The sequence below is a fragment of the Vitis riparia genome, chromosome 13 (assembly GCF_004353265.1).
Source record: "Vitis riparia cultivar Riparia Gloire de Montpellier isolate 1030 chromosome 13, EGFV_Vit.rip_1.0, whole genome shotgun sequence".
Lineage (NCBI taxonomy): Eukaryota > Viridiplantae > Streptophyta > Magnoliopsida > Vitales > Vitaceae > Vitis > Vitis riparia.
The window spans coordinates 1,665,345-1,689,312 of NC_048443.1; the positions used below are offsets into that span (position 1 = coordinate 1,665,345).

General features: G+C 33.2%; 4 protein-coding genes across 7 annotated transcripts; 1 reads left to right on the plus strand and 3 right to left on the minus strand.

Annotated features, from left to right (window-relative positions):
- Positions 1-2,766: 2,766 nt before the first annotated feature.
- Positions 2,767-10,541, minus strand: LOC117928180 (putative RING-type E3 ubiquitin transferase C3H69). 4 transcript variants are annotated; one of them, XM_034848082.1, is made up of 8 exons: positions 10,414-10,519; positions 8,497-8,584; positions 7,623-8,332; positions 7,158-7,227; positions 5,151-5,239; positions 4,983-5,043; positions 4,343-4,439; positions 2,767-3,400 (listed from the first exon to the last, which is right to left on the minus strand). In XM_034848082.1, exons 1-6 carry the CDS (start codon positions 10,422-10,424, stop codon positions 5,007-5,009), a joined length of 1,005 nt encoding a protein of 334 aa, XP_034703973.1. In that variant the 5' UTR covers positions 10,425-10,519; the 3' UTR covers positions 2,767-3,400; positions 4,343-4,439; positions 4,983-5,006. The 4 variants fall into 4 exon arrangements, with proteins under 4 accessions (XP_034703973.1, XP_034703971.1, XP_034703972.1 ...); XM_034848080.1 differs by having other exon boundaries at positions 7,623-8,413; XM_034848081.1 differs by lacking the exon at positions 10,414-10,519 and adding an exon at positions 10,215-10,407 and having other exon boundaries at positions 7,623-8,413.
- Positions 10,542-13,248: 2,707 nt separating this feature from the next.
- On the plus strand, positions 13,249-14,127 carry LOC117927646 (thylakoid lumenal 19 kDa protein, chloroplastic). Its single transcript, XM_034847275.1, has one exon. The coding sequence runs from the start codon at positions 13,283-13,285 to the stop codon at positions 14,015-14,017; it is 735 nt and encodes a 244-aa protein (XP_034703166.1). The 5' UTR covers positions 13,249-13,282; the 3' UTR covers positions 14,018-14,127.
- A 750-nt stretch (positions 14,128-14,877) lies between these two features.
- On the minus strand, positions 14,878-17,353 carry LOC117927647. The gene is made up of 2 exons (XM_034847276.1): positions 17,146-17,353; positions 14,878-15,319 (listed from the first exon to the last, which is right to left on the minus strand). Exons 1-2 carry the CDS (start codon positions 17,333-17,335, stop codon positions 15,090-15,092), a joined length of 420 nt encoding a protein of 139 aa, XP_034703167.1. The 5' UTR covers positions 17,336-17,353; the 3' UTR covers positions 14,878-15,089.
- Positions 17,354-19,726: 2,373 nt separating this feature from the next.
- LOC117927982 (zinc finger protein WIP2-like) lies at positions 19,727-23,150 on the minus strand. Its single transcript, XM_034847725.1, has 2 exons — positions 22,447-23,150; positions 19,727-20,456 (listed from the first exon to the last, which is right to left on the minus strand). Exons 1-2 carry the CDS (start codon positions 23,032-23,034, stop codon positions 20,010-20,012), a joined length of 1,035 nt encoding a protein of 344 aa, XP_034703616.1. The 5' UTR covers positions 23,035-23,150; the 3' UTR covers positions 19,727-20,009.
- Positions 23,151-23,968: the final 818 nt, after the last annotated feature.

Sequence of the window (23,968 nt, forward strand, 5' to 3'; positions counted from 1 at the left end):
TCTTTATATATGATGATCAGTGATGAATAAGAGAGATTATTATTTATTTTTATTATTTTAAATTTTGTTTTTATTTGGTGAATAAAAGAGTGATGATTTTTAATTCTCTATTTTAAAAATATTTTAATTAATTATATAAACTTAAATAAATAAATAAAAAGCTACTTTTTCAACTTATCATGGCCAAATATGTTCACAAAGTATTTTTTAAAAAAACATCCGAAAATATTTTAAACTTATTTTGAAAAATAATTCATTTTTAGAATAAATTACCAAAAATATTTTTTTGAAACAATTCCTAAAAAATAGGAATAAAATTGTATTTTAGAAACTTACATAGTTAAATATCAACAATGGATTTGCCAATTGATCTTTGAAAAAATAGTCTTTTGTTTTTAAAATATTCATATTTTCAAATATTTATTTCCAAAAACATATTTTCGAAAAACATATCCAAATATATATTTTTAAATTAAAAAACACTTTCAAAACATGCCATTGATTTCCAACTTTTGAGATCTCAAAGAGGATATGTTTCACCAATTTGAGAAAGTTGTATAACATGAATTGTAAACTTTTCTATGACGAAATATTAGTTAACGAATAAGAATAAGAATTGTTATACCTTTTTATATTTACACCTAAGGTGATTTTTGAAAACTTGCTTTATTATTTTCTAAAAAAATGAAAATAGAAAGACTGTTTGGAAACTATTTTCAAAAATAAATTTATGTTTTTTTAAAAAAAACAAACAAAAAAAAAAACATGTTTAAAAACCAAAAATCGTTTTCAATTTTTTTAATTATTTTTTTAAGATTATTTAGAAAATAATTATACAATGTAGAATGATTAAAAATAAAGTAATAAATATAAAATTATATTTTAAATATATTTTAAAATATTAAAAATAAGTTAAAAAAATTTTAACTTTTCAAATAGATTTTTGTTTTACAAAACATTATAGAATAGTTTTCAAATATTGATATAAAAAACCATTTTTCAAAAGTGTTTTAAAAAACAATTACCAAGCATGACCATATTTTTTATATTAATTTTGCTTTATTATTTTCTAAAAAAATGAAAATAGAAAATCTGTTTAGAAATTATTTTCAAAAACAAATTTATGTTTGAAAAAAAAACAAACAATTTTTTTTTTTAATTATTTTATGAGGATTGTTTAGAAAATATTTATACAAACATGTAGAATGATTAAAAATAAAGTAATAGCTATAAAAATTATTTTTAAAATATTAAAATAAGTTAAAAAACATTTTAAGTTTTCAAGCAAATTTTTATTTTACAAAACATCATAGAACAATTTTCAAATACTGATATAAAAAACCGCTTTTCAAAAGTGTTTTAAAAAACAATTACCAATCAGGATCATAATTTTTTTAATTATATTATTTGTTTTTCATATAAATTAAGAAACTTGTCCTTCAAAACAAAAAGTAAAAATATATATTCACCTAGAAAAATCATTTTCCATGATTTTCAATGTGCCTATATGAGACTTGGTATCATTGATATGATAAAAATAAATAAGATGCAAATGAATTATAAGAACTAATTTCTAACATTTTAAAATTCGTGTTAAAAAAAAATTGAAAATTAATATTATTAAATTGAAAAAGAAAAAGTAAAACATGATTTTACACCCGATAAAAATTAAATATCCTACCAAACATATCCAAATTTGATCATTGATAAAATCCAATAGAGAAGTGCATAAGATTCTAAAGAAGTTTCTTCTAGCTCAAGGTTTAGACCATGTCCCATATACAAGACTTGTCATTTAGGTGACAAATTCAAACTAGATGGTTCTCCTATTAGTTTGACTAGACATCCAGGGCTAAGTCGCTATTTGAGTTGCCTTCATCCCAAAACACTTGATTTGAACCATTTAAACACAAAGGTGGCCATTCTCAAAGCCTTTGGATCATTGCATCACTCCGTTACATCTTCTGCCTTTATGATATTGACTAATATTTCATACGCCATCTCTCTCTCTCTCTCTCTCTTTTTATTTTTTTATTTTTTATCCATGTGAAATCTACACTGACACTTGAGATTCCATAATCAATTTTTTTGTTAAATACATTTCAATTTGTTTGGAAAATGTTTTTAAAAATAATTCTAAAAAATTAGTTTTAAAAAAGTGTTTTCAAAAACTATTTTCTAACATTTTGTAAAACAAAAATTGATTTAAGAACCTGAAATACTTTTTACCTGCTTTTAAATATGTTTTAAGAATAATTTTTATATATAATATTTTATTTATAATTATTTTTCATATTTACATATAGTTATTTATAGAAAAAATCCCCAAAAATCAAGTAAAAACAGCTCAAATATATTATTTAAAAACACCATTTTTTTATTTTAAAAAAAAAACCATTTCCTGGCTTTCACACATCTTTTCTTTCTTTCTTTTTTCTTTTCCTTTTTAATTTAATTTGGAGAAGAGAACTATTTTGGGTCTTTCTTCTTTCTCAAAGTCATTGCTTTAGAAATATTGCAAGAGCGCTAAAGCGAACTTCCTCGAGGCGGCACCGCCCCATCCATTCCAAATGGACATTTAGCTTCAAGGGGCTTTTGTGAATAAGGCAAAATAAGAGGTAATAGTACCTTATTCTGGGCGTTTGATATCCCTTCTAATTGGGATATAGGTTGACTTCATCCTCTTTACTTGTAGGGCGCTTGCCTTTTAGTTTTAGGTATGTCCTATATCAAATTTACCTAACCAAACCCACCAAAGAAAAGCAATAGACAGCTATTGAAAATTCTCCCATTTCCATTCGTTGTACATCATATATAAAGGCTATACAACACAACCTGGAATATGATTCAACTACAAAAAATGACACCAAATAATTCTGAACCCGAAGGATTCATACATACCAAGTATCGAGATTTCCACAAGTCCAATCTGCTCCTTCAATAATCTGATCCCTCCAGCATGAATTCATCACACATGAAAGGGCATCCTGGGGAAATCGAAGCCAAAAGACACAAAAAAACCTTATAAATAATGTTTTCCCAGTTCATCATATCAAGCAATACAGCGCCAATAATCACAGTAAAACCCAGTATCTATAGAGATTTTAGTTCCCAAGTGTCTTATTGATTGGAGCAGGCAGGCAGGCAGGCGGGCATACGTTGTAAACACACAGCTACTGGCATTTCCCTTATTCAAATTCAATGTTCTTTAAAAGGGGGGAAATTAATGGAAAATATTGACTGGCAAGCATATAGATCTTGAAAGCCTCAAACATATTTGGCCATTCTGATGATGTTATCGTCTAGTTTTATTTCACTTATAATTTAGATGCATTTTATTACATAGCCAGCCATGCCCCTGCCTTCAATCCTTGTTCGAGGTCCACTCCACCAAGCAATTCTGCATTCAACACCAATTGAAAGGTTAAAACAACATACTTGACAAGTTACAATAATACAAAACTTCTCATATGTATTTTCTGTTGGTTGGTTTTCCCGTTCTAAGGACCCAAAAATATCTTTGGGTCAGATCTGTTTGGCAGCATTTTAGAGAACGGTTCTTGAAAATGGATTTATGAGAATAGTTCTTAAAAACAATTTTATGCTGTTTTTGGGAACAAAATTCTGTATGAGAACTCAACTTAAAACGGGTTTTTTTGGTCTATTCTCTGTAGAGGGCATTGCACAATTATACACAAAGCAATATTCCTGACCTGACCTATTTTCTATGTTTCAATTGTTTCTTAGAGTCGTGACATAAACACCAAAAAACAACTCAAATTTGTTTTAAAAAAACTGCCACTAGTTTCAGAATAAATTCTCAAAAAACTATTTTTCGTCTAAATTTTTCCAAACATGTCTTTGAAATTGGAAAACTGTTTTTTGATTTTTGTTTTGTTTGTTTGTTTGTTTATCATTTTTTTTTTATAGGAAATTGTTTTTAAAAAAAAGTTATCAAACAGGCCGAAGTTTTCACCAAGAAATTTTTACTCAGAAATCTAAAACTAAGTAAATTAAAATAGTACAAATTTGGAAAATGGCGTTCATCCAAGAGGTTAGCAGGTTTCTATAAGCGGTTGGAAACTTCCCCATGCACATGCTCCCGATAGGTAATACCAGATGAAGTGGAGTGAACAAATTATAAAAGCAATGACCTATAATGATTTACTTCCAGTGTCCTCATTGGTATGATTTGGTCATATGCAAATTATCAAAATGCAACACACATCAAGACGGAAATATATAACAGTTGAGGGGTCCACTCGGGTTACATGAAATCATCTTGATGAACAAAAAAGAACAGTGATTCTTTGGGACCCATAAGATGAGATAGTACACCTACCTTAAAAATAACTGGCGAGTGACACTGGCAATTGAGATCTTCGGCATCTAAAGTAAAGTAGCACACATTTCCTTCATAGTTCATAGTAGTAGACATCCTGCACAAATAAACTTGATTAAACCAGTTGATCTCTGCTAAATGGCATAGGTGATCTGGGGGAACCTGTTATACTGAGGTGATCGATGCTTCAGTAGACACTACTTTGACCATCAAGGCCATGGTAAACTATCATAAGGGACTAGAATGCCATTGTAAATTAAAAGTTAGGATCCTAGAGTGTTCAGTGCTTCTCCAATCATTGGTCACCAATCACGGGATAACACATCGCAGCACAGAAGAGAATACCTAACATCTTCACTGGAAGAGCAGGCAAAGAAATAACTAATTTGTAATGCCTTGTGAAAATCCAGCAGCAATCATTATGCTATGATATGGTCTGAGGTTGGTGACTAGATAACAAAGGAGAAGAGTTAACCTGAGGAGGAACCAGGGTCCGCATCTCAATCCCAGCACCAGACAACAGAGGTCATGCTATATGGTGTAGACTTCCTTTCATTAATTAACATGGGCTTGGACTCATGTCTAATGCACAAGCATACAACAAAGGGAAGTTCAAAATGATCCATGAGCTGAAACTTACACTCAGAAGATTTAACAGCACTGTTCACCTTATATGCAAGCCACCAAGGAAGTCTGATAGCCTGAAAATACCCTCCATTTTGTAAGAATAAAAGAATGAACACAGAAAGCAGCTTTTGATCGATCATTAGAGAACAAATTGACAAGAAAAGAAGATGCAATGTAAAACCTGATATTTTTAGCGATCATAACATGTCCATCTTCGGCCCCGAGATGACGCAGAACTACCTCCTCCAGGCGACCATCACGGTATGCATGCTGCATTAACAGTATGTCCATGAAAATAAGCGTAATAAGGATGTCTGATCTGATCAAAAGCACCATGTGCAAACACAAAGGAAAATAAAGCAGAATATCCGAAAAAACAGGTGCTTCTTGTGTGCCTACAAAGGTGGGCTTTTTTGCTTGGGAAGCTTCTTGAGGGAAGGTTCCAACCCAAGATCAACTCAAGAGGAGGGGCTGGATTTTAGCAAACAGGTGCTTCTTGTGTTGTGATGAAGAGGAGATGATAAATCACATCCTTGTTCATTGCCCCAAGGCGAGGGTTTTGTAGGATCTTGTGTTTTCTTTGTTTGGTGTTAATTGGGTCCTCCCGCTTACGGTTAGAGACATTCTAATAGGATGATCCGCTTCCTTTGTGGATAAGAAGCGTGGAAAGGCTTGGCGGGCAGCTCCTCTTTGTTTATTTTGGATGGTTTGGAAAGAAAGAAACATGATAGTTTTTGATCATGAGGTTTTGTCGATTCAAAGAATGAAAAATTCTTTTGTTTATAATCTCTTTTCTTGGGCTAAGTTTTGTTCAGATGGAGGACCCCGATCTTTAATTAATTTTGTTGATTGGTTGGGTTCTAGTCAAGGGTTGGTGAGTGTTTGCCTTTTTGTGTGTTTTTTGTCTTTTGGCATCTCGTGTATACTCCCTGTATGCTTCGAGTTGCTTTTTAGCTCCCTTTTTCTAATAAAGTTTCTGTGGTTTTATCTATAAATATATATATATATCTGAAAAAAAAGTTTTACATTGATTACGTTAAAAATGAGATGGCACAATATCTTCTTCACAGCAAGATGATCGTATATTGTATATTGCAAAACAAAAAGTTTTAAACTTCATACAAGCCTGGCTTGACCATGTCTTGGAAACAACAAACATGGTATCTATTATAGGAGTCATAAAGCTACCACCCTTGGAGATGAATGTAAATGATTAACATGATAAGGAACATTAATCTGAGGACTGTATCTTGAAGTAGCCTCTTTGGAGCATCTCTTGGACCATCCTCAAATACAATCTATTGATAAGCAAAATGGTATGATTGTGCTCTAACAATAGAAGACAAAGATTGATGGGGAAGAAAAAGCAGAAACTGGCAAGGTAACTAGAGAGAGAGAGAGAGAGAGAGAGAAAACAGGACAGAGGCATAAAATGTTTGACCATTTTTTGAACCCGTTCCAAAATACTTGGAAAGGCAAAGAAAATTATTTGCTACTTTTCCACAGCAATATTAGACGATGGAACGTATAAACATAAACATATGAAATTTTATACACACATATAGCATTGCAATTTGAAAGGCCAGGGAAGGAATCCGTGACTGTCTGCCACTGCTGTTTTCCAAAGAAAGTTTATTATTGAGTTAATATTTTCTGAGAACTCCTTGATAGACATATTTTGACACCAGAATTCCCCCACAGTAATGATTCAATGGTTTGTATTGCAATCAATCACATGATATAAAATATAACCCAAAAGATGGTAAAAATATTATACAGAGGCAACCAATAAAGACAACCAAATGTTTGAGAATGCAATGGCTTTTATTAAGAAACAATTTTTTTAGTAAACTGAAGAAAAATGTTCAACCCACAAGAAGAGAAACTTCACTGGGTGTAAAATAAACAACACATCAAGGAAATTATTTTTACAAAAAGTTAATATTAACTAAGAGAAAGGGGAAAACACTGCTCATGAACACATGATAGTAAGTTGCTTCACCTTCAAATTCATGCTCTATGAGGAACAGCACAAGTTCTAAGTAGATGCCATTATGACAATATAATCAATCAGTTGAACTCCAGATGAGAAGACAAGTTCCAGCTAAATGCTATTTATAATCAGTTGAACTCCAGATGAGAAGAAAACATACTCTACATAATTAACAAGCATGACAACAAATTTTACCTTGTAAAAACAACTAGTGCCAAAAGGGCATGTCCCATTTCCAAAATCAAAGTGCTTGCAGTCAATAGACCTGCGAGAGGAGAAAACACTAAGGCCAAAAATAACAATTACCATACAAATGAACAACTCCTGAGCTTCTTTAGTTATCTTAATTGTTAATTAATATAATTATATAATATACAGATGCAATGTTAAAATTATCTGAACCCAAAAAGCAGGAAACCAAGGAATAACAATTCTTGAATCAAAACTTTGTATTTTTTTTTTTCATACAAGTATGAAAAAGGGAACCACTATGGAAATCCAAGCATACAGTGAATGCTGAAATGTGGATTGTCAAATCAAACTTGGCTAAGCTACATAAAGTATGCCCACTAAGCGCACTCATTAAGCCAAACATTAACCTAAAAACAGTTTGTAAATGCATAGTAAACACTGATGCCCACATGGTTATTATGACATTACCTGAGTTTTGCTTTGTAGCTGTCAACGATTTCCTGCTTTTCTTCTTTTGTTGAATACCAAATGACACTCGGAATGACAAAATATGAAAGCTTGCGACAAATTGGGCAGGCCCTCAATGCGGTATTGATATCCATTCCAGAGGCTGGTGAACTACTACGCCAATTTCTGATACAGGATATACAGAATGGATGATCACATTCTGAAAGCAATCCAAACTTCCGTTCAGCTGCTGTGGGCTTTGAAAGAACACGATCTAAGCACACACTGCATTCTATTTCTTGACTATGTTTTAATGCCTCAAGATGCTTTTGCTTTTTCTCACAAGTTCTTAAATGTTCTTCTATTTCCTCGGGTCTGAAAGGATGCAAGCAATGTTTTCCACATGTGGGGCACAAGTCGCCATGAATATGAGGACATTTCTCCCCACGTGGACAGCTACCAGCAGCAGCAAATGAACAGATGGACTGGTCAGCTGGCCTATCAGTCCTAGGTTCTCCAATATTATTTTCTAAGAAATCCTGATCCCTAGACTCTTGATTCCATGCTGGTTGAGTGGGTGGAAATAAAGGTCGACTAGAAGTTGATGGCTCTGGAGGGACACCTGGGGCTGGAATCAACCCATTTGTTACAGTTCTAGAAGGATGAGTGAGAGAAGCAGAATCTGGAACCAGCAACTGGTGAGAACTTGTTGATGAAGATGGAGCAGAAGGCTGAGAATGAGAAACTTTAACATGTTCATATCTGCATCGACTACCATATGAGCAGACACCTTTTTGATAAAAGGTGCAAATCTGTAACACAAAGATGAGGAAACAAGGATATAATGGAGCCTCTAGATTTATGGGTCAATTCTAAGAAAGTCAGAAAATTTTACATTATTTGGTGAGGCATTCCAATCATGTGAAAACTCACAATGGTCCCCTTTAAGACATGCTCCATGAGCAAAGAACTTGCATAGTACCCTGAAGGAAGTACAAAACATGAAGTTATGAGAACATCAGTTGTCTTCCAGCTGCTGCTGAAAGACAAGCTGACTCAGGACTGAAGAGACAGTGTGAGATAACTATTCTTAGAAAATGAGCTTTGCAAAGCCATGATAGGAAATGATTTCAAAATAAATAATCCTCAAATGCATTTCAGAAATCTAACATCAGGCAAAGGAATGTTTTGTTTCACAAATTAAAACATGAAGATGCCACTTGTTATCATTCCATGCCTTTGTTGAGATAAAATAAGAACCACCGATTAAAGTTTTGTGCGTGCCGCAGCTGTACTGTATAGACCTATTCAACAGTTACATCCAGCATTTGGGATATCAATATCTCCATCTTAGGACTGCCTCTATATATTAAATTTGTGGTTTTATGATAATTACTTGAAAAATATGAAAATCCATCATCAAATTTAATATAGCTCACTATGTCAAGCCTAGAACAGTAAAGGGGAATAGCACACGAGAATGAACAAAAAAATTCAATTTTGCATCAAGACACATATATGCAAGTCTTGATGCTGCAGCCATATAAATAGTCTCTTCGACATGGTTAAAACAGCAACTCACGAGAGCACTGCATGTATGGACCATTTATTTGTCTGAAACTCCAGTTGTAAACATTATGTATTCAATTAAACACATCGGTTTCCCAAATATTATGTATGTATGGAATAACTTTACCTGTGTAATGAAGGATACATAACTAGAGATTTTAAAGACCGAATTGTCTCAATCAACATGAGCATAAAACCAGAACAGCTTTACATCCACAGTGAAGGATGCATAAATGGAGACTCTCACACCATAAAGTGTACCAAAGTACAAAACCTAGTTAGGAATATAGACGATCGAGCTATCTACCATAGGCAAGGGAAAATTATTGCATATGTCAATAAGCTAAGAAGATTCATTTCTTTTGCTTTTGTTCTTCCTCCCTTTATTGAGATTGACCCTTTATCTTATTCATTGCGAATTTATCTGCCTGTCTCTCAATCAAAATAATAATAATTAAAAGATACACAAACTAATACATTTTTGCCAAAATCTTCTGTAAAAAAAAAAAATGAAATCGTACTATATAATGGCCCAAGAGCACATTCCAGTTATGTGGCACCAATAATTTCACTCTATTATCAACACAAATTTCCAATTCCAATCATTAGTCCATATATAAACAGATGACCAAACAAATCCTAAGAGGTCGATATCTACAAGTATAGGAACAGAACAGAAATAAAGACCAACTTGAAAAATTCAAGCCATCTCACACCATGTTCATCACAATAATAACTAAAGAACAAGAAAATCAAGAAAAAGCAAAAAACCATCATGATCAAGCCTTCATACATGTTTTGATCACAATATTTAGGAAAAACGATTCTTCGCAGAATTGGAATTTGAGGTTCAATTACTGAGAAAGCTCAAGAGATGAAGAGAATCAAATTCGAACCATATAGGTCACAGAATTGTACAAAAATTTGGGGAAAAGAGTTTTCCTCCACCAAATTGAAACCCTAGATAAAAATTAAAAGTACAGATTTCCAAGAGTTAACTGAGAATCCGGAGCTCAGAATCAAGCTGAATCGCTGTTTACTCACATAAAAATTTCATGCGTTTGCTTCTGTTTTCCACCACAAAACCAAGCCGATACTTGCTTTCTAATCTTTCATTTCAAAAAAGTAATAATCGACGCCTTTTCTATTTCTTTTCTTCCCGCTTCTCAGCACCCAAACAAAAATCGAACCCCAAAAAATCGAAGATTACATAATAATTTTTGAAAAAATATAATAAAATTACCTCTTCGACATCGCGAAACGGAGATGCGATAGATTGAAACACGTTCATCAAAATCGAACCCTAGCCTTTTCGAGAGCGACTCAGCGAAATTGAGGGAAGGAGAAAATTCACACATTCTAGGGTTTTTGGCGGCCAGAGGTTAATAATGGCCATCGTTTTCGAAGTAATAACGGTAATGCCACTTGCGTGAACAAATGATATTTCTTGAGGACGTGGCGCTAATGCAATTATACGAAAGTTCGGGGGTCGCATCAGATGGTGCGTTGATTTTTTTTTTTTTTTTGAGTTCCGGTTTCAGGTGTACGGACACGTGGTTTTCCGGCCCCGTACAATGCAATGAGTAGATTCTTTTATTTATTTTTATTTTTATTCCATATAATAATAATTTTTTACTTTTTCTTAAAAAAATAATAATAATATTTTTTGAAAATAAATTTGAAATATTTTTAGATATTAAATATTTAGAAAAATATTTAAAATATAAAAAAATCTAATAAAATTTTACATTCTATATATATAAAAAATACTAAAACCAATAAAATGTTTTTTTTTTAATATTTATGTTACTAAACAAAACTTTACTTTTAAAAATTATTTTCAAAATGATTAATTTCACTTGCTTCTTTTAATATTTTAACTAAATACAATTAAATTTTGATGGTTGAAATTCCACATTTATTTTGAATTAAAAAAGAATTTAAAATCAATAGAAGTTAAGTGTATTTAGTTAAAATTTCGAGGTCATTGAAATTAATCATTTTTTAAATTATTTTGAAAAACGTTTTAAAAAACATTATTAGGCAATGTAGTTAAATAGAAAGGAAATATAATTGAAATATTGAAAATGGATATATTGTTGCTAGAAAATTGATTAAAACATGGAAAATAAAATTCATTTCATTTAAAAAATGATACAAATATGAAAATAAAAATATTGCAAGGTAAAAAAAATTGGATTTCTTGCCATACAAAAATGTGATTAAAATGAAATTATGTATGTATTTATTGGTATCATACTATAAAACAATATCTACATTAATAATAATAGTATTTGTAATTTTTTTTGGGGTTTAATTGATTTTATTCAAATATTTTATTTGAAAGGTATGAGTATAGCAAATCAATCATATGAAAAGCATACTTTTGTGGGTAAGAGGTCTTATCTTTTAATTAATCACACTCAAGTGTGAAATTTTGGGACTTTTCCTTTTGAGAAAGGTGATGAGTCAAGATTTCTTAAATAAAAAATAAAAAATAAAAATAAAAATAAAAATGCAAAATAAAAAATAATAAAAGAAATTAAAAGGTTAAAAAAAGGTGAGAAATAAAGTGTATGAAAGAAAAAATAATTGTTGGAAATTTGATTGTTATGCTTGTTGGATAGTTTTTGTGAAATCCCAAAATTAGTATTTTTATTTATTTTACATTTATAAAAAAATAATCCAAAAAGTAAAACAATCTCTTTCAAAAAGTAAATATATGAAAAAATATATTAAAATTTATGAAATTAGTCCATAATTAGTATTTTCATTTTATTTTGTCATGAAAAATGAGACAACTAAAAGTTAAATATAAAATGTCAATAAAGTAGTCTTGATTAGGGATGATAATGAGACGGACCATCCCGATCTGTTTTAATAAAACAAGTTTGAAATTTAAATAAAGGAATTAAAGACAAATTTAAGATGTTTTTTTAAACTTACTATGAGTTCCATATGGTTTGGGTATTGCCTTATTTTGCTTTGCCCCAATGATATCTAAAATTAATTTAATTATTCATTTTAATGTAATTTAAAAATATTTAATAAAAATTAAATAAGGTAGGAGATGATAAGTATGAAAAATTCCTATCTGCTCTGGTCCATTTAATTTTCTTAATGGGAAGTGAATGAAAATTATTTTGAATTAATGGGTGGAGATGAGATGGGGGTGAGTTTTATCCCGATCTCACCCCTAATCTTTGGTATTATAAAACTTCTATTTAATTAGAAAAGAGGTTTTTATTTAATAAAATTACCCTAAAATTCTTATCAACTTAAAAAAGGGTTTTCATCTCCAACCATTAGAAACTTTAATTCTTTCATCTATTTGTTTTTTTTGGGTAAATTTTAAAATCATTTCATGACCTAACAAAACCCGATAAAACAAACAATGCTCTATTCTCCACCAAATGTCTTGTTTGATATTTCAATTGTGGAGAATGCATCACTCAAAGTTAGGTATACATAATACTCATACACCAACTTATATTGGTAGGTTATTAATGTTTACACCAACTTTTTTTACTTTAATAGAGTATGGGGTTAGAGGCTAAGCACAAGTGGATTTCACCATAAAAGATTTATTTATTTATTTATATTTTTGTTCATAATCACAAAATAATAATAATAATAATAATTATTCTAGTTGTCAAATGTGTTTTCTTAAATCTTTGTTAGAATGTGTTTGGAAGTGATTCTAGAAAGCGTTTCTAGCATTTCTAACACTTGAATGATAAAAATTTTTAAGTATTAAAAATATTAAAAACGTTTCCTAAAATCACTACTAAATGGGTCTTAATCTTATAAAACTTAAAAAGAGAGTTATTGGGTTTTTTTTTTTCTTTTTAATTAATTAGAAAAATGTTCATGTTTGAGTTGGTCGAAGAAGCACATCAGCCCACCCAGAAAGACAAAGCCCAGCCCAATCTTGGCCCATCTGACGTGGCATCATGCTCTCACATGATTGGTTGAGAGGTAGTCAAGCCCTCTGCCACATGGCCTTTGCTGCCTTCCAATTGGATAAGAAAAATCTTCACCCAAAATCAAGATAAACCTGTAAGAAAACAAAGAGAGAACCATATCCACTATAGTCCACACACCACCACACCATGGCAACCCTTTTCTCTCCCTCAGCCCTGTTCTCCACCACCTCCTCCTCCTCCTCCACCACCACCACAAAACCATCAAAAGCACCACCACCCAAACCCCTATTGACTCTCAAACCACCGCCACCAACAACTAACTTAATTGTCACCTTAACTGCCACTGCAGCTGCCCTAGTCCTAACCACCACCCCTCCCTCACTAGCAGACCCCCCAAAATCCTACAACATGTACTATGGCACTGCCGCTAGCGCCGCCAATTATGGTGGCTATGGAGGCAACTCAAACAAGCAAGACTCAGCTGAGTATGTCTACGATGTGCCCGACGGCTGGAAAGAGAGGCTAGTGTCAAAGGTTGAGAAGGGAACCAATGGGACCGATAGCGAATTCTATAACCCAAAAAAGAAGTCAGAAAAGGAGTACCTGACCTTCCTTTCTGGATTCAGGCAGCTCGCGCCTAAGGATGTGGTGCTAAACAACTTGGCATTGTCGGATGTCAGTCTGCAAGACCTCATTTCCAGTGCAGACAGCGTGAAATCAGAGGAGAAGAAAGACGAGAAGGGGCAAGTGTATTATGTGTATGAGATTGATGGGGTTGGAGCGCATAGCTTGATCTCAGTGACTTGTGCTAAGAACAAGCTTTATGCTCATTTTGTTAACGCACCAGCACCAGAATGGACCCGAGACAAAGACACTTTGATGCATCTTCACGAGTCTTTCAAAACAGTCGGATCATTTTAGTTCCTATTGTGATTGTTCATAGAGAGGAGAGGAGGGAGAGCTTTGAGATATGATAAACTTTTTCATGTATCTAATAAAGGAAAATTTGTATTGAATTCCTGGTTTGTTCATATTCAATCTAAGTTCATGATCAGTAGAGTAAATTGCATAAAATCTATAAAGCAAAAAGAAACGAAAATTTATGGGAATGTTGATGGAAGAAATGCTCAAAGAGGTTGAAAATTGTAATGGGGCTAGTGCATTTTGTGCTTGTGTTCATGCTAAAACCCTAATTCTTCTGATTTCTATATGGAATTATTGCCTTATTGAGCTCAAGCACCCATGTTGTGCTTAGGGCCTTCACCCTTTAATTTCCTTATCCCAATCTCATAGAAAGGAGCTCAACCCGAATAATTTGGTTAGTGAAATCCATAGAGCAAAAAGAACTGAAAATTTATGGAGACAATGATGGAAGAACTGCCCAAAGAGGTTGAAAATTGTAACAGGGATAGTGCATTTTGTGCTTGTATTCATGCTAAAACCCTAATTCCTCTGATTTCTATATGGATTTATTGCCCTACTTATGAAGCTCAAGCATGCCTGTTGGGATTAGGACCTTTGCCCTTCAACACCCTCATCCCAATCTCATAAAAAGGAGCTCAACCCGAATAAGGCTTGTGATCTACCAAGAATGAGGATGCAGCTTTGAAGAAATATGAGATAATTCCTTCAAAATGCGAGTTTTCTCGTATGGTTTTCCTGATTCTTATTGGCACTTGGTTGAAGTGTTGATATCCCAAATTCCTAATGTCCTAGTAACAATGTCAGAAAGTGAATCCTGCTTCTTTCCAAATCCAAATACGAAAATCTAAGATCAAAAGTATTCAAAACTCATCAACCCCAGCATCAGTAACACTACTCTTTCTTCAGTGTCCTGCAAAGCTGATTGTCTTGAAACAGAATGGTAACAATATATGCAAAACCCATTTCATTTAGCACATGTAACTTGTTCTCAGTAATGAGATGTATGGCTACTTACAGGGTTCTTGTGCTGCTGAATTAACAAGCCATGATGCCCTTGAACTAAGTATTGCTAATATAAGGTGAAGCCATCATCGTATGAGACATGCCATCCTTGTCGACAAGGTGGGGCATTCTCATCATACTCAGCACAACAGCTCCATCTCTTTTTCCAGTTGGTGCTTCCTGTATTTGGTCTGTTATTCTTCTCATTCCATTTGTAGACAATTACTCCAGAGCGGTCACTCCATTCTCCATCGATCCCTTGGTGTGGTGGGGCAAATGCAAATAATCCTTTCTCACCTACAAACATCAAAAGCCTTAGGTCTCATATGGAGACAGAATCATTGGTGGTTGCCTTTGGAGCATAATGCAAAAGATGAAATCCTGATGCTAAAGCTTGGAGGCCATGTTCAAGTTTGAGAAGTACAAGAAACTTCTTATGAAAATGACTAATGAAAGAAGTTGGTATATATGCTTTGTGATAGAGCTTACAAAGAACCATTTAGATTGAACTAGTTCTCTGTTTAGTGTATAAACCAAGGTGCTATCTCCACTTTTCTCCCTGAAAAAACCGATATTTGAATCCTTAAATAGTCCCTATAGTTCACACTATCAGTTTTATTCATCACAGAATGCCTTAACAATGTACCTAGGAGTATCAGTGTCTTGAAGGGTGTTCAATAAACAAAGTTTACATGTCCTAAAAATCAACCATTTCTACATGCAAGACTTGGATTCAGTGATTGCACTACCAGTGAATTCTTTTTTGTTTCTTCTTTCTGTTTTCATATGAAACTTCCCTACCTGGTGAATAACAAAATTTCTAACAGGAATGAAACCTCTTTTTAGTCTGGCTTTTTTAGGCTTTGAACTTGGGTTTTGATTGTTTTAAAGGGAAATTTGATCACAAAAAGGATTACGATTCTGAATCCAATATAGTATCATATAGCAGTAATTGTTTAATATGGGATGAAGAAGATCTAACAACTTGTGTTTTGCTGAAAAACCAACTTGATTAGAGTATATAAAAGAAGAGGCCGTAGACTTCTTTTTTCATTTGAGAGGAATTTCAGAAATTTTAGTAAGAAAGAAAATGATGGTCTGATCGGTTTTGTAGGACTATTTTCGGGATCTATTTCCTAGACTCAAATGGATTGGAGCCTAATTTATGGTCCCAAAATTTTCTTTTTCTTTTTCCTTTTTTTTTTTTTGGTGTTCCAAATTGAATTCATCAAAAGCTTCCATGTTTATTACTTGAACAACAGAAGAAAAGGAACTAAGCAAAACCCCACCAGAAATTTTTCTTATTCACAATCCACTGTCACAACCAGCTATAGTGTATGGAGATATTATCACCTACTGCCCTCATGAGTCATGACTTTACCTCCTAGTACTGTCTTATGGGAAATCAAGTGTCAAAATTCACATCCTCATCGTGTCCTATGGCTCATGGAGTGTCAAATTTGCACACTTCCCATTGGAGCTTGGCTCCGGTACCATCGATCATGACTCACTATTATTTGCAGAAATATTGTCCACTCTGAGATTACTCATGACCATAAAACATTTTCTATACAAGTATATATCAAAACTTCTCCCCTATACATTGTGAGACATCACAAGCATTGACAAACTTATACATCATTCAACCCAAATCATGAGAAAATCACTCCAAAGAAAAGGGTCACACTTCCTTTAGCAAGGAAAAAAGAGGGTGTATATCACCTATGATAGGAGCAATTCCATATGAATATAGTTCTTATATTTGGAATAAACAATGAGGTAGGCAAGGGGCATCACACATTCCTTACATTCAAGGGAAAAAAAATGCAAAAAATTTCATCATTCCATCTGCTCCAAAAGCACCCCCGAAAATCCAATCCTTTCAATAAAGAAAACCCATCTACAAACCCCAAGAGAACAACATATCTTCTCAACCACTTTTCCCCATTTCTGAGTTCCTCTCAAAACCTTCATTTCAGAAGCTTTTCTCATAATTTCAGTAGTTTTTGAGCATTTCAGAGGGGCTTTTTTTAGCATTTAGCCTAACGAATACAAACAAAGCAAAAACGAAAAACATCATATCAAGCTTTGTGGCGGAGAAAATGCTCGGAGGTAATGCGTACCAGTGGTGTGGCCATGGAAGGAGCAAGCAGTTGGGGAATTATCCTTGTCCAAGTAAAGAGTCTTACACCTCAAACATCTCTTCTCTGCTTGGATTTGGGTTGTGTTTGGCTTTCTCTCATGGGTGTTTGAGCACACCTTGATTTTCACAGTACTTGGTGGCATAGAGAAAAGGCTGTGAGCCAAAGCCATGTAAATGGATCGAGGAAGTGGTCCTTTGGATCAGCTCTGTTAAAGCTTTTCTCTTTGAATCATTTTCTAAGTCATCATTTGGGCCATCCACAATCATTTTTTATTTTTTATTTTTTTATTTTTTTTCTTGGCTCCTGTTTTGGGCTTGTATTTGAATGGGCTTGTTCCACATTTAGAATTTGGGTCAATCATGCCTTTTGGGCCAACAAAATATAAGTTATACAGATTTTTTAAAACTATTATTCAAAATAGCTAATCTTTTTAGTTCTTTCTTTAAATTACTTGGAAATCATATTTTAAAATAGAAATATTAATAGAAATAAGAAATTATGGTTTCAAAATATGTTCTCTAAATGTGTACTAAAATCCCAGTTTCAAAATACGATTTCTAAATTTATACTAAAGTCGTAGTTTCGAGATGCACCTTTAAATGATTTTTTTAATAGATAATAAAAAATAAGTATGTTGTAAAAATAGACAATTTTAAATAATTGTTTAAAAAGAGACCCTAAATATATTTTGTACATATGGCATGTTGCCACAATCAATGTTTAATTCTAAAATATTTTTTAAAATGGTTTTTTTAAGAATAGAAAATAATTTCCCAATTTAAAAAAGGCAATAGAAAAAACTTTAAATAAAAATATTTTTTTTGAAATTTTTTTTTTTTAAAACACGCAATTTTTAGGAAAAATTTAAGTGTCTTTAAGAATTTTTTGTAGAATATTTTGAAAAACAACAAAAAATACAATTAGGAATCAGTTGAAAACACTGTAGTGCGCATAAGTGTATGGTATCTTAGTAAAAAAATAGGTTGAGAAAATTGTTTTTCAAAATTAAGTTTCCAAACATAATTTTATTTATGAAAACGATATAAAATTAATTATCAAAAACTGATTTTTGAAAATGTTTTTAAAACAAAACATGACGTTAAATTTTAAAACCTAACAAAACTTAATTTTAAACAATAAAAAAATTTCATCACATTAGGGTTCAACATGTATTTTGAGGCCAATGAGGAAATTAAAACTATGGAGGAGGCTATAGCTTCAAGAACATGGAAGGATCAAGAGCTCCTAGTCATCTTAAAATGCTATTTCAGAGGGCATGCAATGCCATAGTTTGATTTAAGCTTACTTAAGTATCACCTTTGTAAGGAACAACTTTTGACCTTTACACAATTTTTTCAACTTGATGGACATATTCAATATGAGTAATATGTTATACCCAATTGGGACAACTTCTTGTTTTTGACTCAAATTAAAAAGAAGTTCATCATAAAATCATAATTTTAACAAAATAATATTAGTATTACAAAAATTTTATTAAATTATAATTATTTTAGAATTTATTGATATAGTTATAAAAGTTGTTATTAAATTTAAAAGAGAGATTTTTAACTAATCATAAACTAATCATTGCATGTGTTAATCAAACCATTTACACGAGCGAGAATAAATAAAGGATAAGAGTTTTTTAACCGTGGGTCAGTGATCATTATAATTCCTACATTCATGGAGTGCATTAACACTTAAAAATCTATTAATCAAATAAAAAAGAGAAGAAATATAATAATAAAGCTTATATACCTTCTTCTTAATCATAGTGGCACACTCTAAAAACAAAATCTTAAATTATAAAAATGTTAAATATACAATGAGGGCAAAAACACCATTCATCAAATCAAAAAATTTTAGGACATTGCCCACTTCAAACCTTATTAATTGATTAGATAGATAAATCATTGTGAACTCAATAAGAAATTCAACTCTTAGTATTTCCTATAAAGTACAACAAAACTAATTCAAATTTCATAATTCAACACATCCAAATAGTGTCATACTCAAGGTCCCAAGTCTTTTTCTACGGACTATTTTCGAAGCAAAATCCTTCCATCATCTCTTACTCATGAAATACCAATTTAACTATAACAGCTCAACTTCTGGTACAATTGTTTGGAATTGAAAACTATGAACTAGTTATATCTATATCCACGAAGTATCAAAGTTGCTTCTTAGGAGTTGTAAGAAACTAAGAGTATATTAAGAATTAGATATATATATATATAAATTAGGTATTTAGCAAATTTTTACGATCATTTTTAAAACTCTAAAAATTTATTCAAAGTGATATTTGGATTAACACTTACTACTTACTAGTAGGTTCTTTTTTCGGAAATCCCTTTTATGTTATGTAACACATTACCAAAAATACCCTCCAAAAATTTTTGTAACTTGTATAAGAACGCTACCTGAGTGTATAAGCACAGTAAATGAAAACATGTTTACAATAGAAACACCTCAAAACAGTTTGTAACATCAATATAGACATGAAAGTATATATGGTTTTGTCTTCAAATTTTGCTTCCCATAGGATGCATATATTATAGAATCACTCCCAAACAGGTTCTAATATTAGTATTAATATCAAGTACACTAGGATTTTGTCACCAAATTTTGTTTGTCATGGATGCTTATAAACCATACATCTAAACCTAACATATATATATATATATATATATATAAAACCCAAAAATAAGAAAAAAAAGAAAAAAAAAGAGCTATGTTCTTATATCCACACTCCATTAAAAAACAATGGGTGGATTTACATAAACTCATAACATAAGATGAATACTTGCTCCCAAAGCAACTAAATGATCATAAAGATATATATATCACACTGAGGGTGAGGGTTCTCCATCATGTTCAATTTCAGATGCAGGATCATCCTCTTCTTGATCAAAAAAGTCAGTGCCAATGGCTGCATGGCCTCGGCCAAAGGCCTTGATGTGGTCTTTGAGAGACCTCTTGTGCTTGAAATCAGAACCACAGATGCAGTACCAGACTTTGCCACAGTTCTTCTCATGCGTTCTCCAGTCTCCTTTCACAGCAAAGGGCTTACTGCATTTTCTGCAGAGGAAGTGCTTTATTCCATGCTTTCTTTTGTAGTGGGTTTGGAGGGTTCTGAAGTCTTTGAGTGGCCTTGATCTTGGGTGATCTATGTTGTGCTTGCAGCCTGGTGAGCAGCAGTAGCATGGGAGCTTTAGCATGGCTGTTGGCTGTGTTCCCCTCAAGGATTCCGGTCCTTTTCTGTATTGAGATCCATGTCCCCACATATGCATCTATAAAGATTAAGCAAATTAAAAACCATATTGAGTAAAAAATTGAGCAAAACTCATATTTTCAAAGAGGGAGAGAGGAGGGGAGAGAGAGAAAGTTATGCTTCTATAAAATTAAGCAAAACTTGTGGTCAAAGAGGAAGGAAGGGGGAGAGAGAGGGAGAGAAAGGGATGAGAGGACAAGAGAGGCTTAGGTCCGTGTGAGAATTGTTTTTTAAAACAGTTTTTTTCTGTCTAGAATATAAAAATAAGAAAACAATATTTAAAAAACAGTTTAAATGGCTTTAATTTCAGAATTGTTTTCAAACACACTTCCCATTTAGAACCTTGGCTAGACATCTCAAAAATTAAGCAAAGAAAGGGAGAGGTAGAGAGGGATATATGCATCTTCAAAAGTAAGCAGAACCCATATTCAAAGAGGGACGGAGAGAGGGAGAAAGAGTTGTATCTAAAAAAACTAAGTAAAACTCATATACTGAAATAGGTAAAGAGAGAGAGAGAGAGAGAGTTATGCATCTTCAAAAATAAGCAAAACCAATATTCAAAGGAGAGAGATGGTAAAGAGAATGAGTGCTGAACAAACAGTCTCAATGGAGAACCATAAAATTGATAAGCAGTCTGCTTAAATCAATGAAACTTTTAAGAAGATGAGATCTTATAAATCAAAGTAGATGGAGATAGCTACTAGCTAGATATAGAGAGAGCCATAAAATTGATCTACAGTTTGCTTAAATTGATGAACTTCTTAAGAAGACGACATCCTGTAAATCAAAGTAGATGGAGAGAGGTGAGCAAACACTCTCAAGCAGAACTATAGAATTGATTTACAGTCCGCTTAAATCAATGAACTCGTTCAGAAGATTTCTTATAAATCAAAGTAGAGATAGTGAGATGAACAAACACTCTCAAACAGATCTATAAATTTGATTTCCAATCTGCTCAAATCAATGAACCTTTTAACTAAGAAGATGTCATCTTATAAATCAAAGAAGAGCTGCATGCTGCTGATCATATTTGTGTGTAGGGGAGAGAGAGAGAGAGAGAGGATTTCTTATATATCAAAGTAGAGAGAGAAGTGAAGCAACACAAAAACAAAACTATAAAATCTATCCACAGTCTGCTTCTTTAAAGACATTCAACACCTTAACAAGATGGCATCCAATGAATCAATGTAGAAGTGCTAGCTGCTAAAAATTCCATATAATCTTTTGCAATATAAGGGCTTTTGTTACAGTGGGATTGTTTCAGATTGAGGACTTGGTGATTCATGATGAAAACCATTTGAACCTTGTTGATCAGACAGGGAGGATTTACAGAAAATGGAGACGAAGAAGTTGGGTTATTTTCTTATTGAAGATCATCAGATATGAACCCTGTAAACACCATAAATGATTAGTTTTAATAATAATAACCTACAAATGGGAGAAGCACAAACTTCGAAGTCCCAAAAGCAGAAGGAGCAAAACTGCATGAATGGTTAAAAATTAAATAAAGGAAAGAAAGTACTGAGATAAGTCTCAGTTGGGAGCAGATACAGATACAGATACAGACACAGACATAGAAATTTTCTCCACACAAGTGCTCATAAGTCAGCTCTCATCAAAACCGAAAACCCAAAAACCATGCACCAAAATCCAAAAGAAGAAGAGAGATAAACCCCATCTAATGGAAATGAATTAAGTCGAGACCAAAAAAGGCAGAAGAAGAAGAAGAAGAAGAAGAAGAAGAAGAAGAGAGATAAACTCCATCTAATGGAAATGAATTAAGTTGGGACAAAACAAGGCAGAAATGAAAATGCAGAAAAATGACAAGGGGAAAGAAAAGTACAGTTGGTTTAGGGCTTAGGGTTTTTATCATCTCATCTCAAAATCAATTGACACCATACCCATCCCTGGTTTCTTTCTAGAGTCGTCATTAGGGGGGAGTGATATTGTTGCACTCTCAACAAAAAGGATTATGAAGGTTATGGGGAACATAGCAGTGAAGGGCATACCTGGAGGTTGTTGTATCTGTTAAAGGTTTTGCAGCAAACAGCACATGAAAACTGTGTAGGGCCAATGAGAATCTGAGAGGGAGTAGGGATCCAGTACTGGCCATTGTTGACTCTGTTGAAGGGGCACCCTGAAACTCCAAGGATTCCTTGATCCTGATCAATACTCATCTCTGTTGAGGAGGGTAGGCTAGAGGCCACCAGATCAGAACTAGGGCTAGGGAGTCCAATATGTAGGGCTACTGTCACCCTTCTTTTATCATCACCATCAGAAGCACTTGTTGAGAAGAGGCTCTGAGCCTTGTCTCTGGTCTTGATTTTGTCTTCTTCTTCTTCTTCTTCTTTTTCTTCTTCTTCCATTGCACTACTGCATGGAAGTACTTGAGGCTCATCTTGTCTTCTACTAATTGGGCTGAGGCTGAGGAGGGGAAGAGCTTCTTTCAGAGGGGGTGAAGGAGGTGGGGTTTGAGATTGTGAGTACAAGTTGTTGCAGGCATGAGCAGGATAGGGAGAGATGGAGGGAGGGAAGTGGGGCTGGAGTGGCATGAAGTTGAACCACCCTTTGAAGAAATTGCAGTGGGGGTCTGTCATGGTGTAAGATGGAAGAAGATTCCTAGTTGAAATAATTTGGTATTTTTATTTCTCAGAGATATGCAACTATGGGGAGGGGGGAGGGAGGGAGAGGGAGAGGGAGAGGGGGAGAGAGAGAGAGAGCAAAGGGGTATAGTGTACCTTGGCTATAAGAGTGGGATATATAAATATGGAGAGAGAGAAAGAGGAGCAAAGGGGTATGACGGGATAATGTACTTTAGCAATGAGAGTGAGATATACAAGTATGGAGAGAGAGAGAGAGAGAGAGAGAGAGAGGGAGAGAGACAAGCAAAGGGAGAATCAAGAAAATTACCATGGTGTAAGATGAATGACAATTGAGAGAGAGATGCTCAGTTCTAGAGTCATGAAAGCATGTGAAGGATAAAAAAAATTACCCACCTGCCAACCCAAGGAGGAAAAACTGGTTGGAAAATAATAAAGGAAGAAAAGGAAATTAAGGAAAAGCCGTAGACAAAGGTCAGAGTCTATACTTGCAATTTGTCTCCAAGAGTGTAACATTGAGAGAGAGAGAGAGAGAGAGAGGGAACATTCTGTTATTTGTATATGAACCCTCTTTTTTCTTGCTTCAACCAAGCAAGAAGTTTCAGCATTTACTTGGGTTGGTGTGTTTACTGTTTCTCATACATGCATACACATCTATGTACTCTTTCTTCCACCACCACTCCTTTCATTTATTTTTTTTTCTTTTAAATTTATTTGCTTGCCTCAATCAACATGCTCATCAAAGCTATGCATGACTACCACCTTAGGTTTGTCTTTTAGGAAAAATCCAATGGTTTATTTGGTAATCCCTTTTTATTAAGAAACATTTTTCTCCTAAAATAGAAAACCCTTATCTAACTTAAAAGATATGATTAACAAATTTTTAATAAAAAATAGTTTTTAAGAATTTGTTCTAAAAACAGGTTTTTTT